The 16,763-nt window shown below is 44.9% G+C and overlaps 2 protein-coding genes across 3 annotated transcripts in view; one reads left to right on the top strand and one right to left on the bottom strand.

Annotated features, from left to right (window-relative positions):
* Nucleotides 1-591: 591 nt before the first annotated feature.
* CBY2 (chibby family member 2) lies at nt 592-8,921 on the bottom strand. The gene is made up of 3 exons (XM_083615987.1): nt 8,749-8,921; nt 4,786-4,993; nt 592-1,726 (listed from the first exon to the last, which is right to left on the bottom strand). The coding sequence occupies exon 3, from the start codon at nt 1,669-1,671 to the stop codon at nt 709-711; it is 963 nt and encodes a 320-aa protein (XP_083472113.1). The 5' UTR covers nt 1,672-1,726; nt 4,786-4,993; nt 8,749-8,921; the 3' UTR covers nt 592-708.
* Nucleotides 4,967-16,763, top strand: part of ERICH6B (glutamate rich 6B) — a 30,615-nt gene continuing 18,818 nt past the window's right edge. Inside the window, exons 1-6 of one of the 2 annotated variants that reach the window (XM_083615686.1) lie at nt 4,967-5,024; nt 7,147-7,225; nt 10,505-10,915; nt 12,782-12,854; nt 13,968-14,038; nt 16,068-16,133. In XM_083615686.1, the coding sequence (XP_083471812.1) occupies nt 10,534-10,915; nt 12,782-12,854; nt 13,968-14,038; nt 16,068-16,133 (592 nt within the window). In that variant the 5' untranslated portion in view covers nt 4,967-5,024; nt 7,147-7,225; nt 10,505-10,533. Of the gene's footprint in view, nt 5,025-7,146; nt 7,226-8,986; nt 9,001-9,622; nt 9,715-10,504; nt 10,916-12,781; nt 12,855-13,967; nt 14,039-16,067; nt 16,134-16,763 lie in introns of those variants that run through there. The other variant, XM_083615685.1, reaches the window with a different exon arrangement.

The following is a 16,763-nucleotide window of genomic DNA, read 5'->3' as shown; positions in this document are numbered from 1 at the left end:
ATATTGAGACGCAAAGCAGCTAGTAAGCCTGATCTTTATTGATCTGTTGCAACAGGGTCCTCACTCACCACACGAAGGAGGGAGGAGGAAACCAGAACAATGGCATGCAAGGCCTTATATGGACTTTTGAAATTGCCACCCTGTAGATCAAGACCACCCCCAGAAACATCATACATACATCACAGAAGGGGTGTAACCTAAGACCACCCCTCAGATACATCATACCTACATCACAGAAAAGGCGGTCTAAAACAGAAATTAGAATGCTGTTTTTCCTGTTTGCCAGGTTACCTGATTGCCTTTCCTGATACTCTGTCACCCATTATCTGATTGCATTTCCTGATAGTCTGTCAACCATCAAAATGCTGATTACTCAATTCCTGAGACAATGGGAAAGCTCCCTGACCCCCTCCTCCCTCCTTGCAGGGAAAACATTTGGTCAGTTTGGGAATCAAAAATGGTTCCAGGTCGGTCTTCCTGTGCTGATCTATGTACGTGCTTGGTTGGTACACTTATGAACATTTAACATACAACTAAGACCTCAAAATTCCTACCACAACATTTAAAACATTTTTAGAAGCTCATCACTGCTTTCCTGAATCCACAACAGAACTTTATTCGGGTTTAAGACGCAGGAGAGAGATAATTTTACAAATGTGAACTGCCTGCTATGCACCCTAACATCTCTCCCTGCAGCTAACTCAACTTTCAAGCACTTTCGGGATTCTTCATTCCAGTCTCGGACTCCTCCATGGGATCAAAGGAGTGCAGCTCCTCATGCAGAAGATCCATCTGAGCAATGATCTTACTGATCGCAACTTTGATGGCTTTTTGCTGGAGCTTCAGTTTTTTGTTCTCCTCCCAAAGCATTTTGTTCCCTCCTTGGATGGTCTGGAGGTCCTGCTTTTCTTCCAGTAGTGCATGGTTCTCTCTTAGGAGCCACAGAACAGTTTCATTCAGTTTCTGGACAACTTCAAGTGCCTCGTTCTCCTTCAATGGCAATAAGGCTTTGTTTCTTTCTTGAACTGACAAAACTCTCCTCTCCCCTTGACTTTCCTGGACAGCTTCAGCTGCTTCGGCCGGTGCAGTCGTGTTACTGGCTTCCTGACCTACAATTTTACTAGTTTCCTGGGCTGGGGTAAATTCATTTGCTGATGACTGAGCAGGTTGCTTTTCCTGCAGGAATGGGGCGGGTTTCTTCTCTTCCGGGAAGACCTTCAGAGCCATATTCTTTTCCCGGAAGATCTGAAGGGCTTTCTTCTCGTCTCTAAAAACCTGAAGGGCTTTCTCCCCCATACCATCCTTGAGCCCTGCTATGATCGGGAGGGCTGCTAGAGGGTGGTTTTCTTTCTGGAGGACTTGCTGGAGACTCTCGTCATAAATAACCTGGATGCCCTTGTTCTCCATCCGAAGGGACTGCAGGGCCTTGTTCTCATCCCGGAGAGCCCTGTTTTCCACTCGGAGGGCTTTGTTTTCCTCCCAAAGGGCTTTGTTCTCTTCCCAAAGGGTCCAGTCATTGTGCATTTTCTTGCCTGAGTGCTTCTGTCGGGCTTCTGTGGCGGAAGAGAGTGCTGACTGAATATAGGTTTCGTTCACCCACTTGCCGTCTATGAAGATAAAGGTGTCATCGCTCAGTTTGACCCGTGGCGGGATGTAATCCATTTTTAGCATCCAGCAGCTACCGGTACATGCATTGGTTCAAAAGAACGACTGAAGGGTTGGATTACTGCATGAAACGAAAAGAGACACGTCAAACAATTTCCTTAGCAGTTCAGCAACAGTATTTATCTGCAAGCAGTACAAAAATCTACCAGTGGCGCTTCAGAAACAACAGACGGGGAATCAAAAGACAATGCCTTCATTATTAAGACGATAAGCTACATGAAATTAAGCAATGAAACAAAGCTGTTTTTAAGTCAATACAGAGACCATAGCATATCCAAACTATGTTTTCACTTTCTCTTTGTGAATTCCTTGTTTGTTTCTTTTAATCCTTATTGATCTTTTATGTCTGGGGAGTTTATAAAGTCACTTTAGGGGAGAAGGGCCTTGATATAAGCTCTTGCTAAGCTTTAAGTCAACTCTGACACTACCTAAGCAGTTACTACTAATCAGCCTCTTCTCTTTGTGTAACTTTCCTTCCCAACATCATTGCTTGTTCATTTGAGGGCCAAACCAGCCATGCACTTAAATACACAGCTACGTATCTTGTTTGTCACAGTGTACATGTATGATGAAGCAGCTTGTTTTGGGGCTTTTCTTTGATTATTATTATTATTATTATTGATTTTTTAAATTAGCCCAACTTGCCACACGTCCAGGTTTTCCTGGACATTTTGCTGATTCAGCAGAAATCTGCCCAGATGCCATTTTGCTGGCCGAATCCCGGACGTGTCCTGGAAGAGCTGGACATATGGCAGCCCTATCTCCAATATCTCCATATTGAAATTGAGATGGCAGAGCTAGAAGCCTTATGGAAAATATCCCTAAAGGACACCAGTTCAGGAGTCTAGGCAGCATTGTTCAGACAGCTGATGTGTATGCTGAGCTTTCTTCCTGCGGGCCCTCCAGGCCGTCAGTATTTCGCAGGAGGGAAGCAAGCTCATACCAGAACATTCGCAATTAAAAGTGGATTAAAGCACTCTGTTGCTGTAGCGCAACCAACCCACTTTTTAAAAAAATACAGAGGGACTTTTTGTAGCTTTGCAGGAAAGTTATGGGGATGAACTGATGATAAACAGCAAGGTGTGTCAGCACCCTGCAAGCAAATTGGGATGAGGCTGTTGTTATAAAACCACCCAGTAAACAAATCGGAAGGAATACTCAATAAAAGTCAGGCGTAGGCTGGGTGCACACAATATCTTTAAAGTGCATTGGAAGTAAGTTCTTTCCCTCAAAGGATTCTGGGCACTGTAGTTTGGTAAGGGTTGCTGGGAACTGTAACTCCCGAGGGCTCATCCAGAAATCCTTTTGTGCTCTTGAGTGCCCGATGTTGAGGGCCTGCATACAATTATCATCTTGCCAAGCTTGTTACTGTATTTTTTGCTCTGTAAGACTCACTTTTTCCCTCCTAAAAAGTAAGGGGAAATGTGTGTGCGTCTTATGGAGCGAATGCAGGCAGCGCAGCTATCCCAGAAGCCAGAACAGCAAGAGGGATCGCTGCTTTCACTGCGCAGCGATTCCTCTTACTGTTCTGCCTTCTGAGATTCAGAATATTTTTTTCTTGTTTTCCTCCTCCGAAAACTAGGTGCGTCTTGTGGTCTGGTGCGTCCTATAGAGCGAAAAATACGGTAACTTCTTAGAAGTGACTGGCTGCCAATGGGTGGACAAAGAACTGGGATGTCATTGGCAGGGCTTTTTAATGGGAAACGCACAAGAACTCTGTTCTGGCACCTCTCAAGTGGGTTCCGGCACACCTTTTCCTATAAAAATAGCACTGGTCCTTGGAATCACCCAGCACAGGTGATAGAGGATGTTATGTACTGAAGTTCTCACCCTGGGCCAGCAGGGGGATACTGTAGATAGTTATGCAAATAAGGGATTGAAAGTGACGTTCAGTGATTGGATAGTTTTAGAAAATTGTTACAGTTACATTGTACTGGAGCTCTATATAAGCAGGCTGACTGAACCCTTCAGTTCAGTTCTGTCCTGGCCTATGAATAAACAAGAGCTGTTTGAAGAATCGCTGTGTCGTCTGATATGTTCACCCACAACTTAACAGAGGAACCTTATGTATTTATTTTTGGCCTTATGAGGAAGGGTTGAAGGAGCTGGGTATGTTTAGCCTGGTAAAGAGGAGACTGACAGGAGATACGAGAGCCATCTTCACACATCCCAAGGGCTGTTCCATGGAAGAGGGAGCAAGCTTGTTTTCTCCTGCTCTGGAGCGCAGGACTCAAACCAATGGCTTCAACTTACAAGAAAGCAGATTCTAACTAAACATACGGGAAAACTTTCTGGCAGTAAGAGCTGTTTGACAGTGGAACGGTCTCCCTCGGGAGGCGGAGGACTCTCCTTCCTTGGAGGTTTTTAAGCAGAGGTTGGGTGGCTATCTGTCATGGATGCTGTAGCCAAGATGCCTTCATTGCAGGGGGTTGGACTAGATGACCCTTGGGTACCATCCAGCTCTACAATCCTATCAAGGCAATTAAAGTGTCCCAGCACCCTTTATTTTGATCCGGAGCTTTCCCCCAAAACATCTGAATTGACGTTTGCTCCGAATTTAAAGAGCAGGTTTTAAGCAGGGAAAGCTCAGGTGAAAAAAACTAAACAATGCTCAGTCACGGAGTGTTAAAATGTGGACTTCTGCCTGGAAAGAGTCTGGCAAATGGGAAGTGTGGATAAGCCCTCAGCCTTGATTCAGTTAAATACAGTGGTACCTCGGGTTACAGACGCTTCAGGTTATAGACGCTTCAGGTTACAGACTCCGCTAACCCAGAAATAGTACCTTGGATTAAGAACTTTGCTTCAGGATGAGAACAGAAATTGTGTGGCAGCGGCAGGCCCCATTAGCTAAAGTGGTGTCTCAGGTTAAGAACAGTTTCAGGTTAAGAACGGACCTCTAGAACGAATTAAGTTCTCAACCCCAGGTACCACTGACTGCTACTGAGTCATAGATGGGCTACAGCTCAGGTTACTTGTGCTGTATGTATGAGAATAGGTAAGAGGATAGACAGTTCAGCTCTCCAGGGAAAAAGGTCTCTGCAGATCTGTGAAGGATGTCTGCTGAGACAGAAGTCTAGGGAGCAGAGGCTGAAGTGTGTGGCTAAATTTGGCTGTACTTACTTTCTCCTGAAAGTGTTCTTCCTTACGCTTTCAGATACCATACATGTAGCATGGACCACGAAGGGAGAGTTGCCGCCAGCTTTCCTTCCTTCAAACTGGTTTCCAGTGCTGCTTGCTGCTACAGGAACAAACTGTTCACAGGTCCATGCAACAAAAGGGGGGGGGCGTGTCAGATCCATTGTGACACTGAAGCAGCATCTAAGCACATCTAGAAACCAAGCAAGTGCTGAAGGAGGGAGGTAAAGTATTTTGTAAATGGGTTTTCATTAAAGTCAGATTCAGAGTCGAGAGTTTCTCAACAATAACTTCATTGCAGCACATCAGAGCGTTTATCGGACCTGGGATGATACCCCTGTTGTGGTCATTGGTGATGTTAAGTTATGGGTGAACATATCAGACGACACAGTGATTCTTCAAACAGCTCTTGTTTATTCACAGGCCAGAACAGAACTGAACGGAAGGGTTTAGTCAGCCTGCTTATATAGAGCTCCAGTACAACGTAACTGTAACAATTTTCTAAAACTATCCAATCACTGAATGTCACTTTCTATCCCTTATTTGCATAACTATCTACAGTATCCCCCTGCTGGCCCAGGGTGAGAACTTCAGTACATAACAGGTGACCTGAAGTAACACATTACTGCCTCGCTCCAGTTTCCCCATCGTACCGTATTTTTCGCTCTATAACACGCACCTGACCATAACACGCACGTAATTTTTAGAGGAGGAAAACAAGAAAAAAATATTCTAAACGAAACAGTGGATGTATGATTTTTGTGGTTCATGCTGTGGCCACAGACACGTGATCTGACGGTGAGTTTGGGGTAGCCCAATGCAAAAATCCTGAGAATCCATGTGGATCCATGCTTTGTAACCATGTTTTTGCGCCATTGCGGCCCCATGAAACAGTGGGTGCGTGTGTGTTTTTTGGTGCTGGCTGCAGCCATGGACATGCTATGTGATCTGATGGTGAATTTGGGGTGACCCAGTGCAAAAATCCTGAGGATCCATGTGGATCCGTGCTTTGTAACCACGTTTTAAGTGGGGAGGGAAGGAAAAGCACTCAAGGGACAAGGAACACGCGTGGGGTGGGTGGAGAAGGAGCTTTTCGGCGAGCTAAGTGGGGAGGAGGGAGGGAAAGAGCACTGTTGCTTTAAAGGTATACATAAGGTATTTGCCCTGTGCCTGAGGTTTTTTTCCATTTAACAGTTTGCCGCCTCTTCCTTCCGCTCCTTGTTTTGAGGCAGAATAGATTTGAGCAAGTGAGGAGGACTTGGATTGCAGGGGATTCGCCATTAGCTGTGTAAAAGCGCTCCTGCTTGCAGCCTTCTACTTTGTTTGTACACGTGGCTACTGGTATCAGGTTCAGTTTGAGAGATAAGCAGCCACCAGCAGCAATAGAATGGAGCACAAAAAAGCGGTAAGGGCACTAGGACCCAGACAATGCTCAAATCTATCCTGCCTGAAAACAAGCTGCAGAAGTAAAAAAGCACACTCCAGCTCCCGTCCCCAGCGGATCAGCTGAGGGGGGGGGATTTGCATAGTTTCCCCCTCTCCCTCATCCCTTGCCTTCCCCAGCCTTTTTTTTTTACTTCCTGGTTTTCACTGCGTTCGTGGCTCAGAGCTCGAGGTTGGTTTTTTTTTTGCTGCTGGTTGCTTAATCTTTTCCCTTCCCAATCCAACCCCTCCTGTGCCCTGCCGTCCCTCTGCAGCCTCATTGCTCCGTTTAGAGCAAACGTTGCTCCGTTTAGAGAGAGACCTTTGCTAGGTGAGGCTGCAGCAGCTGTTGCTGACTACGCAACGCTTTTAAAAGCGCCTGCTGGCGTTTAACCGCCTGCCTCCTTCCGGCTCGCTATGGCTCCCGTCTGTCCCTCCTCCCGTGTAAGCGGCTGCTTCCCGCTTTGCTGCCATGGCTCTCCTTCACTCCCTCCTCCCCGGCTCCTCCGTAGGTTGCTTTAAAGCAAGCAAAGCGAGAGCCGCGCAAAGCGGGACAGACGCTTTGCTTGACTGACGGCAGCCAGGGCTCCAGTCCAGTGCATTCGCTCCATAACACGCACAGGCATTTCCCCTTACTTTCTAGGAGCAAAAAAGTGCGTGTTATAGAGCGAAAAATACGGTAAATAGGAATTATAATGACCGACTATACTATGTTGTTTTGTTGATCGAGTGGATAATTATTAAAATGTGCACTAACGGTGCCTTTCAAAGCCGTCTGCTCCCCTTGTATATTTTAAATGGTTCTCACAGGTCCAGCTACTGCCATTCCCTGTGTGTGTGCAGGTGTGCTGAAGCCTTAGTTCAAAAGATCTTGAAATTTTCACCCAGCAACTCTCTCTTTCTCTCCCTAAACCACCCCAACAGAATTCTGAGAATGGAATAGCCCTTCATGAACTCCTCTTGGAGTTTTTCAGCGGAGGGCTGCAGGATCAATGGGACAGCTGTAAGTTGTTTCAAACTGTTTTTAATATTGTGTTGTGACATTGTGTTCTAGTGTTGTAACCCACCCTGGGACCTTAAGTTAAAGGACCGGGTAGTACATTAAATAATAAAGAACAATAAAAAAACTATTATTATCATCATCATCATCATCATCATCATCACCGTATTGGCCCGAATATAAGCCACACCCACAAATAAGCCACACCTTTAGAATTCAAGGGTGGGGGAGAAAAATACCCGGATATAAGCCTTAAAATTGGGTTACAGGCTGAAAATTGTTGCAGTTGGTAGAATTGTAACTCCAAGCCAATTTAAGCCTTTGATCTCGCAAGCCCGGGAAAGTTACCGTACAATTGCTAAAATCTCAAATTGCTATTCAGTTGCTACAATTCCACAGGCGGTCACACCGGTAAATGGCAAATGGAGAAGAAAATCCTACAGGTACTATAGAGGACCTGCAAGTGGGTTAAACACCTGTTCGTAGCAGTGTAAATGCAAATAAAAAAATCAAGACTGCACTGTAAAATACAGGGGAAGCAATGAATGACATTAGAATTTATTGCATAACAGCCTCAAGCTCGCAAATCGGCAATAAAACTTTTTTTTTTGTTTTTCTGTTTTACCGTATGTAATTGTCTGTTTCAGCAGCGTTATCATAAAAGCCCATTTTTGTAAGGTCGCGAATGTAAGCCGCACTTTAACTTTTCACAGTCAGAATTGGGGGGGGGGCTTATATTCGGGTCAATGCAGTATTATTATTATTATTATTATCATCAGTGCTCTACCAAAACCTTCCTCTGCAAAAAAGGTTTCCATTTTACTTCCTTGATCTTGAGACACTTGAGAATTTCTTTAGCATTTTGATCAGTGTAGGATTTTGATCAGGCAGGGCTGGGCAATATCTGGCTTTCAACATTGTCATATATCACCAGCTAAACATCGCAATAGGAGACGTGGGTGGTGCTGTGGGTTAAACCACAGAGCCTAGGACTCGCCAATCAGAAGGTCGGCGGTTCGAATCCCCGCGACGGGGTGAGCTCCCGTTGCTCGGTCCCTGCTCCTGCCAACCTAGCAGTTCGAAAGCACGTCAAAGTGCAAGTAGATAAATAGGTACCACTCCGGCGGGAAGGTAAACGGTGTTTCCATGCGCTGCTCTGGTTTGCCAGAAGCGGCTTAGTCATGCTGGCCACATGACCCGGAAGCTCCCTCGGCCAATAAAGCAAGATGAGTGCCGCAACCCCAGAGTCCGCCGCGACTGGACTTAACTGTCCAGGGCTCTTTTACCTTTTACCTTTAAACATCGCAATATACTGATATATCACGACATCTGAAATAAGGACGGAGCTATATAGAGGCATTAACTGGCTGACAATGTTTTTCCCACATTGTGATTTTTGCATAGCACACACACGATTCACGATATATTGCAAGGTGAAAAATTATGAAACCGATATCGCGATATGGACTTCAAACCGGTTTTGGTCAATATGTCAATATAGCGCCCAGCTCTAGTTTCGACCTTACCTTATTGTTGCAAGGTAGCCAAGGTTGGCGTGTGTTTTTCTTTCCATGGGACGTTTATCCAGTACTCTGAAGCGTCCCTGGCTCACAACACTTCCTGATCCAGAAAAGTCCCAGGGGAGAAATTGCCTCATGATGTCTTCTTCTGGGCTTTAATTGACGTACAGGTGCCTGGGGAAGACTGCAAAGACCATACTTCTGGTGAGATGATATGTAGAATGAATGAAAGGGCACTAAGCCTCCTCAAGAGTAAGCTAAATGCAACAGAAGTCCTGCACTTCGATCACGATTTCCCTGGAATTTACTCTCCCCATTGATGGTTTTCTTTTAAATATATTTTTATTAGCTTTTACAAATATTTTCCAACCATAACATAACATCTCCTCTTATCATATACAACATTTTGGCTATATGCCAAACCACGTCTAGTGATTTTCTATCTTCATCTTTTAGTCTTGCATTTCATTGTCTTAACTATTACTTTTAATAGTCCTTAAGATCCACTCTCTTAGATTTTTTCTGTAATATTTCATATAGTTCTCCTTACAAAACTTATTGTAATCCTACAAGCATAGTCAGCCCCATTGATGGTTTTCAAATACAATTTATTTTCTTGTTTAATTGACTGAGAAGCTTAAAAATAAAATAAAAAATCCACAACAGAGTGCTAAACAATTTCTGTGCCCGAAGCCAATTGCTTTCTTTGCAATCCCAAGCCCTTGGACCGCACAAATTCAAAATAACTTTCCTGCTTTCTGGGAATTTCTGTCTGTCTGTCTCTCTCTCTCTCACTCACACACACACAATAAGTGTAAGAAAGATATATTTTATTTATTAACAACAACCAAAAAAAACTTCTGTAACTTTTCTTTATAGCATAGATCCAGTGCAACGATCTCAGTGGATAGTGACTGGAGAATGTTTTTGTACCATTAAGTGTGCTGCTACAGAAATTTCAAACCACAAGTGGTAAGAGAAAAACAAACCATTAATGGCAAATCAAGTTGATGGACTATGCCGAAATGGCGAAAATTAACTGGGAGGTCAGGAATCAAAAAGACAAGAAATTTTAAAAAGAATGGGAAATGTGTATAATCACTGTAAACAGGTCAAAACATTAGCAGGATTTTAAATACACTTGTAATGTAACAGAATGTATAGTTAACTCAGGAAGATGAAAAATAGGAGAAGTATTGATATGCAGTTGAAAATAGAATCAAAAGGACCCATGGAAGGGATGGCGGGGGAAGTCAGGAGATTCAGAGTAATCTCAAAACAGTGGTACCTCAGGTTAAGTACTTAATTCGTTCTGGAGGTCCGTTCTTAATCTGAAACTGTTCTTAACCTGAAGCACCACTTTAGCTAATAGGGCATCCTTTCAGGTTAAGAACGGACCTCCTGAATGAATTAAGTACTTAACCCGAGGTACCACTGTAGTTGTAACCTGCCCCAGGAGCTCAGGGTGAAGGACAGGTAAATAATATTAATACAGTGGTACCTCGGGTTAAGTACTTAATTCGTTCCGGAGGTCCGTACTTAACCTGAAACTGTTCTTAATCTGAAGCACCACTTTAGCTAGTGGGGCCCCCTGCTGCTGCCGCGCCGCCGGAGCACAATTTCTGTTCTCAACCTGAAGCAAAGTTCTTAACCTGAAGCACTATTTCTGGGTTAGCGAAGTATGTAACATGAAGCATATGTAACCTGAGGTACCACTGTATTTATTATTTAATTGTCCCTTTGTTTCCTTTATTGCTTTCAGAGCTCAGTCTCCTTTTTTGTGTTGACAATATGTCAAGCGGACAGAAGCTCCCTGGGCCTAGTAGTAAAGACCGTTTGGAATCAAAAAGAACCCCTTCACTTTCTACATCCCAGCCAGCGGATCCCAACTCTTCCAGCTTGCTTCTCACTGAAGAAAACGTTAAGAAACTGCAAGAGAAGAACTCTGCTTCTAAATCTGCCCTTGCTAGAGAGTCAATAGAAGCGTTCATTACACAGAGCAATCTCTTTCTGAATAAGAGCGAAGCTACAAGTCGAAGCAAGGAGCAAAGTCTGTCCGATGAAAAAGAACCAAAGGCAGATTCTGTTGTTATCCATGTAGAGGACGCATGCGAAGATGTCTCAGAAAACACTGAACGATCCTCAAAAAAAGATACCTGTATATTATTCCCTGGTGAGTATTTGAGACTTTCTGGTCACAATGCATAAAATACAAATAATTGATTTAAAATTGAACAACAGCAGCAGCAGCAAAGCGAACATGCAAAAATGCAAAAATCACACCTGCATAAGTTTAGCACTCCACATCTCACACTCCTCCTTATGAAATTTGTCTTGGTGCCTAGCTCTCAACTTACCGTATTTTTTGCTCTATAAGACTCACTTTTTCCCTCCTAAAAAGTAAGGGGAAATGTGTGTGTGTCTTATGGAGTGAATGCAGGCTGCGCAGCTATCTCAGAAGCCAGAACAGAAAGAGGGATTGCTGCTTTCACTGCGCAGCGATCCCTCTTGCTGTTCTGGCTTCTGAGATTCAGAATATTTTTCCTTGTTTTCCTCCTCCAAAAACTAGGTGCGTCTTGTGGTCTGATGCGTCTTATAGAGCGAAAAATACGGTACTTGCAGCCAAGGCAAATGTTGCAACCAGTGCAGTAATAAATACATTACTGTCAGCCAGCAAAATAGAGATTTGCTCAACTACATGAGATATGGGAAGTCTACAATTTAATCTAGTATTTTATTTTATTTTATTATTTTATTTATTTTTAAAAAGTCTCAAAAGCAGCTGGGGAACCAGGAGCTGAATAAGCAGTGCCAAGGGCACTGGGTTCATCCACCTGGGAGTTTAATGTGGATTTGAAGCTGCTTGTGTCTCTATTATTTATTGCTTTATTATTATTTATAATATCCTGGGTAGATGTTTTGCTGAGTCAAATCTGTAGTCAAGATGACCAGTCCCACTAGCCCAGGGATGGGAAACATTTTTGGCCCCATGGGTCAGAACCTCATCTGGATCAGCCATGCAGGTAAAATTTGGCACGTGAGCAGGTTCGCCGCACCTGAAAATTACGCGATGGCGTTACGATGTCATGTGAGTGACCTGCCCAAATCCCTTGTGTTGGTTCCCAATTGCCACCAGATCAACAGCTGTTGCTGGTGACCTACAGTACAAGGTGGGTTGCTAGTTCTATGCTCAGTGCTTTGGGAATCTCCCTTTGTAGCCTTATTGGAGTTCACCGATTGGGTCTGCGTTGCTCCCAGACAGGAGGAAGGAAGTCAAATGACACCGAGGGTTGGTTCAGAGAAAGAGGTCTTTATTTCTGCTCTCTGGAACAGCAGAAAGGCACTTGCGTGGTCAGTCCACAGCAAGTCCAAAGAAATGAGAGATTACATGCAGTATATATATCCTCCAGGCACCCTCTCCCCCTTCCCCAGGAATCCAGCCACGTCAGCTTGTGCACGCAGGTTGACATCACAGATGTTCCTGCTCCGGTATTCTTAATCATAAAAGGGTATTCCTTCCTGTACTTCTGACCATAAAAGGTTGTTCCTGTTTCCTATGCTTGCTCTTGGAGCAAGAGGTCATCAGCTCCGAGAACACACTCTGGCGCTGTTCCCAGACTAGGTCTGTGCGTCTTTGTGGTCTTTGTGGTTAGGACGTAAGATAAGGCACAGACGTGTCTTTCCTGTTCTACTGGTATAGTCAAGGCCATCCTTGCCGTCACGAACTGATAAAGGAGAGGGCACTTGTTTATACATCTGGGTTTTGGCTCAAGAGCTCAAGTTAAAGCATTTTAGCTAAGGAAAAATAGGGATTTTGGTGCAGTTTCAAACTGCCTGCACAGTCAGTTTTGGGTTTGGGAAACCCATTCCTTCACCTTCATAGCACTTCTCCCCTCCCCAGGAGAGGAAAGAAGCCTTTATTTTACATCCTTTTTTTTTTTTTTGCTCTGGGGAAGGCTGAGCTAATGAAATGGAGACAACTTTTACCCCGGTTTTATTCCGTTGATTCTAAAAGAAGTCTCTTTCTCTCTTCCTTCAGATTCCCAGACAAGATCTCCATCATCTTCAGTTCTTGAGTCTCAAACATCAATGAAAGCAGAGTTGCCAACAATGTTAGTAACATTCTGCTCTACATTTCATTACCACCAATAATGGTTCTGTGGCCAACCAGCCAGCCTATTAAATCAGTAGTTTAAGATATGGTTTAGCTCAGAACCCTGCTAACTTGTTTCTGATACTGAATCCAAAAAGCCACCAGAACAGGCCCCCTTCCATCTGAAAATTGACATCTGCGCATCACTCCTAATTGGCAAATGATCCCTTGCTGAGGGCAGGGGAGGGGAGGGAAGAGGCAAAAACTACAGTGGTACCTCGGGTTAAGTACTTAATTCGTTCCGGAGGTCCGTTCTTAACCTGAAACTGTTCTTAACCTGAAGCCCCACTTTAGCTAATGGGGCCTCCTGCTGCTGCTGCACTGCCAGAGCATGATTTCTGTTCTCATCCTGAAGCAAAGTTCTTAACCTGAAGCACTATTTCTGGGTTAGCGGAGTCTGTAACTTGAAGCGCATGTAACCTGAAAGCGTATGTAACCTGAGGTACCACTGTAGTTCCAAGGAAAACCATAAATACACTCTGGCAACGCTATTGCAGGGCCTGATAATGTTCTTTGATAATCACCTGTTCATCTTCCAATGTAATTGCATGTTCCACATTCTGCACAGGACAAACCGGGCAGTATCTATGAAAAGCAACCAATGGAAACAAATCTGACATCAGAAATAGCAATATTCATAAATTCATAGGATTCTGCAGCTAATCTTCTGCTAGCTACTTTTGGGCAAAGGAATTTTAAAGGGAAACTCAGTGCGAAATGGCAGAATTACAGTTTGTCAGGGAATTGAGAAAAATTCCCTTCTGTCCAAATAGAAACAATGGTCTCCTTCTCTACTGCAGATGTTAACTAAACTCAGCATTGCCATGCTGCTTTATTTTATTATGAAATTTATATACTGCTTGATTGTAAAAAAAACCCTCAAAGCAGTTTACAATATAAATTTACAACCATAAACTCACTCTGTGTGTGTGTGTGTGTGTGTGTAGCACAGAACTTTGGATTACGTAGCTCAGAATTCTTTCCCCCTGGCCTCAACACAACACCAACGTATATATGGGGTATCTTTGTTAAAATAGGAAGTCTCTTACTGAACCTTTCTTTCCCATTGCAGAAGATGTGGTGTTACAGATGTGGAAACTCAGACAGAATGGAGTTACTCAGACATGAGTTCAGAAGAAAAAAGTATGATAATAAGAATACTGTGCTGGCCTTAAACAGTTTTGTTTTTCGGAGAGTGTGTTCTAAACAATGACATAAGCATATGTACATGTTGAAAACCAGCTTTGGGCTGACTTGGCAAAATTTGATTGCATTTAAAATGCTGTGGTTTTATCTCTCAAATGCTATTTCTTTCATTAGCTAGATTCCTTTAAACTACTACAAAATTAAGAGATCATGTCTAACCCTTAATGAGGAGAGGGAAGATGAATTTGCACACTTTCAAAGTCTAAAATTCAGTTTTCACTAATTTTGTATTGCTTTGGAATGCTCTGCTCTTCTGTGTAGGTATGTATTTCTTACTTGCCCCAGGTTGCCTCTTTCCCTACAGACCCTCTTGGGTGTTAAGATCAACAGAAGTTACCCTCTTGGTTGTTCCACCACCCTCAAAAAGCATCTTCTATAGCAGCCTTTATAGGGACACGGGTGGCGCTGTGGGTTAAACCACAGAGCCTAGGACTTGCTGATCAGAAGATCGGCGGTTCGAATCCCCGTGACGGGGTGAGCTCCCGTTGCTCGGTCCCTGCTCCTGCCAACCTAGCAGTTCGAAAGCACGTCAAAGTGCAAGTAGATAAATAGGTACCACTCTGGCGGGAAGGTAAACGGCATTTCCCTGCGCTGCTCTGGTTTGCCAGAAGCGGCTTAGTCATGCTGGCCATATGACCTGGAAGCTGTACGCCGGCTCCCTCGGCCAATAAAGCGAGATGAGCGCCGCAACCCCAGAGTCGGCCACGACTGGACCTAATGGTCAAGGGTCCCTTTACCTTTATAGCAGCCTTTAAGTTGTGTGTCGAGACCCCACAGCCACCCCCTCGTTGGGAAATAACTCACACAAGGACATGGATATTAGGTTTACGTTATGGGGCAAATTTGGCCACAACTTTATTGAATTACAGAATGTGAGCGGTATTGGCTTAGGCATTGATTAGACCTGACTATATCTGACTCCTGCCCGCTGCACAGGAAGTCCGGTAAGGGTAAACCACTGGTAGGGGGAGCCCTGTCGATGCGTACCAACTCAAGCTCCCCCTGGTGTTCCCGTCAGGGTCGTGTCATGGCCCTAGCCCCCGACCCGGGCTTCAGACAAGATCCACACCCCCGGATTCCTTTAACGGAATACCCTTAAGCATGGAGGGGCAGGTGATGGCCACACCTCCCCTCCCCCACACAAGGTCAACAATGCCTAACTGCAACCCTAACAAAGTTGTGACGATTGCTACGAGGTAGGTGAAAACCAACAGGCCGGTGCCAATTTGCCAAGTGGGAAAAATTCCTACCAGGCCCCTTGGACAACCGAGGTCCATAGCAAGGCCAGTGCCTAAAAACTGCAAAATAGGGAGGGCGGGTGATTGAGGAAGCGAGCCAAAGAGGAAGCCCTCCAGCTCGCTCCTCGGTTTAAATGGTCCCGGCATGCCCCACCCCCCGGCAAGTGGATTGGCTGGCCGGGCTCTGATGTGACCGGGATCCCCTGGGCAATGGGGGACAAAGTCCCCCGCCCAGTGTGTTGTAGTGGTTAAGAGTGGTAGACTCGTAATCTGGTGAACCGGGTTCAATTCCCCGCTCCTCCACATGCAGCTAGTCACACTGCTCTGAAGTCTCTCAGTCTCACTCACCTCACAGAGTGTTTGTTGTGGGGGAGGAAGGGAAAAGAGAATGTCAGCCGCTTTGAGACTCCTTCGGGTAGTGATAAAGCGGGATATCAAGTCCAAATTCTTCTTCTTCTTCTTCCTCCCCACTGGGAAGTGGAGTGGATTTGTGGAATTCTCTTCCATTGAGGTTTGTCTGCCACTGCAATTACGCTGCTTCCAGCAAACGCCGAAACTTTGACTTTTGACACATCATATGTATTTTTAAAGTCCCGGTGGTACGGTTAGTGTATTCAGCAGCTGCCTTCGTTCCGTGTTGAATACAGTATTTTATTGTGTTGGTTATGTATTGGGTTTTTATGTTGCTTGCCTCAGTGTTGTGATATATACCAGTATTTCTCACACAGGGAGAAGGAAGGTGGAACAGGCAAGCAAGATTGTCAAGGAGAGACCTTTGGTTGGAGAAAGTGAGGGTGAGTTTTAGCAACAGCAAGATGTACTTAACATTACTGGGGTTCAAGATTATATGGTATCTTAGCTAGACCTCCTTATGATGCTTTTCTTATCTGATCCGTAGAAGCAGTTGAAGGGTGAACAATGAACGGTAATGCGTTTACCGTATTTTTTGCTCTATAGGACGCACCCGACCATAGGACGCACCTTGTTTTAGAGGGGGAGAACAAGAAAAAAAATCTCCCCCTCTCTGCTCAGCGCCCCTTCAGCGAAGCGGCAGGAGAAACGGAGCCCCTTCCATTTCTCCCCCCAATTGGCTGAAGGGGCGCTGCGCAGCTCTCCCTCTCTGCTGAAGCCAGGAGAATCTTGCTCTCCCGGCTTCAGGAAAGAAACTTGAAGCCTCCGGAGCGCTGCGAGAACTCGCGCTGCGCTCCGAAGGCTTCAGGCGGCTATCCCTGAAGCCTGGTGCGCACCGACCCCTCTCGCTCTCCAGGCTTCAGCGAAAGCAACGCGAAGCCTCCGGAGCACAGAGGGAGCGCTCCCTCTGCGTTTCAGAAGCATCGCGTTGCTATCGCTGAAGCCAAGGAGCCTGCATTCGCTCCATAGGACGCACACATATTTCCCCTTAATTTTTGGAGGGGAAAAAGTGT

This window comes from Podarcis filfolensis (assembly GCF_964270895.1).
Source record: "Podarcis filfolensis genome assembly, chromosome: 5".
Classification (NCBI taxonomy): Eukaryota; Metazoa; Chordata; class Lepidosauria; order Squamata; family Lacertidae; genus Podarcis; species Podarcis filfolensis.
This window is presented reverse-complemented; position numbering and strand designations above follow the sequence as displayed.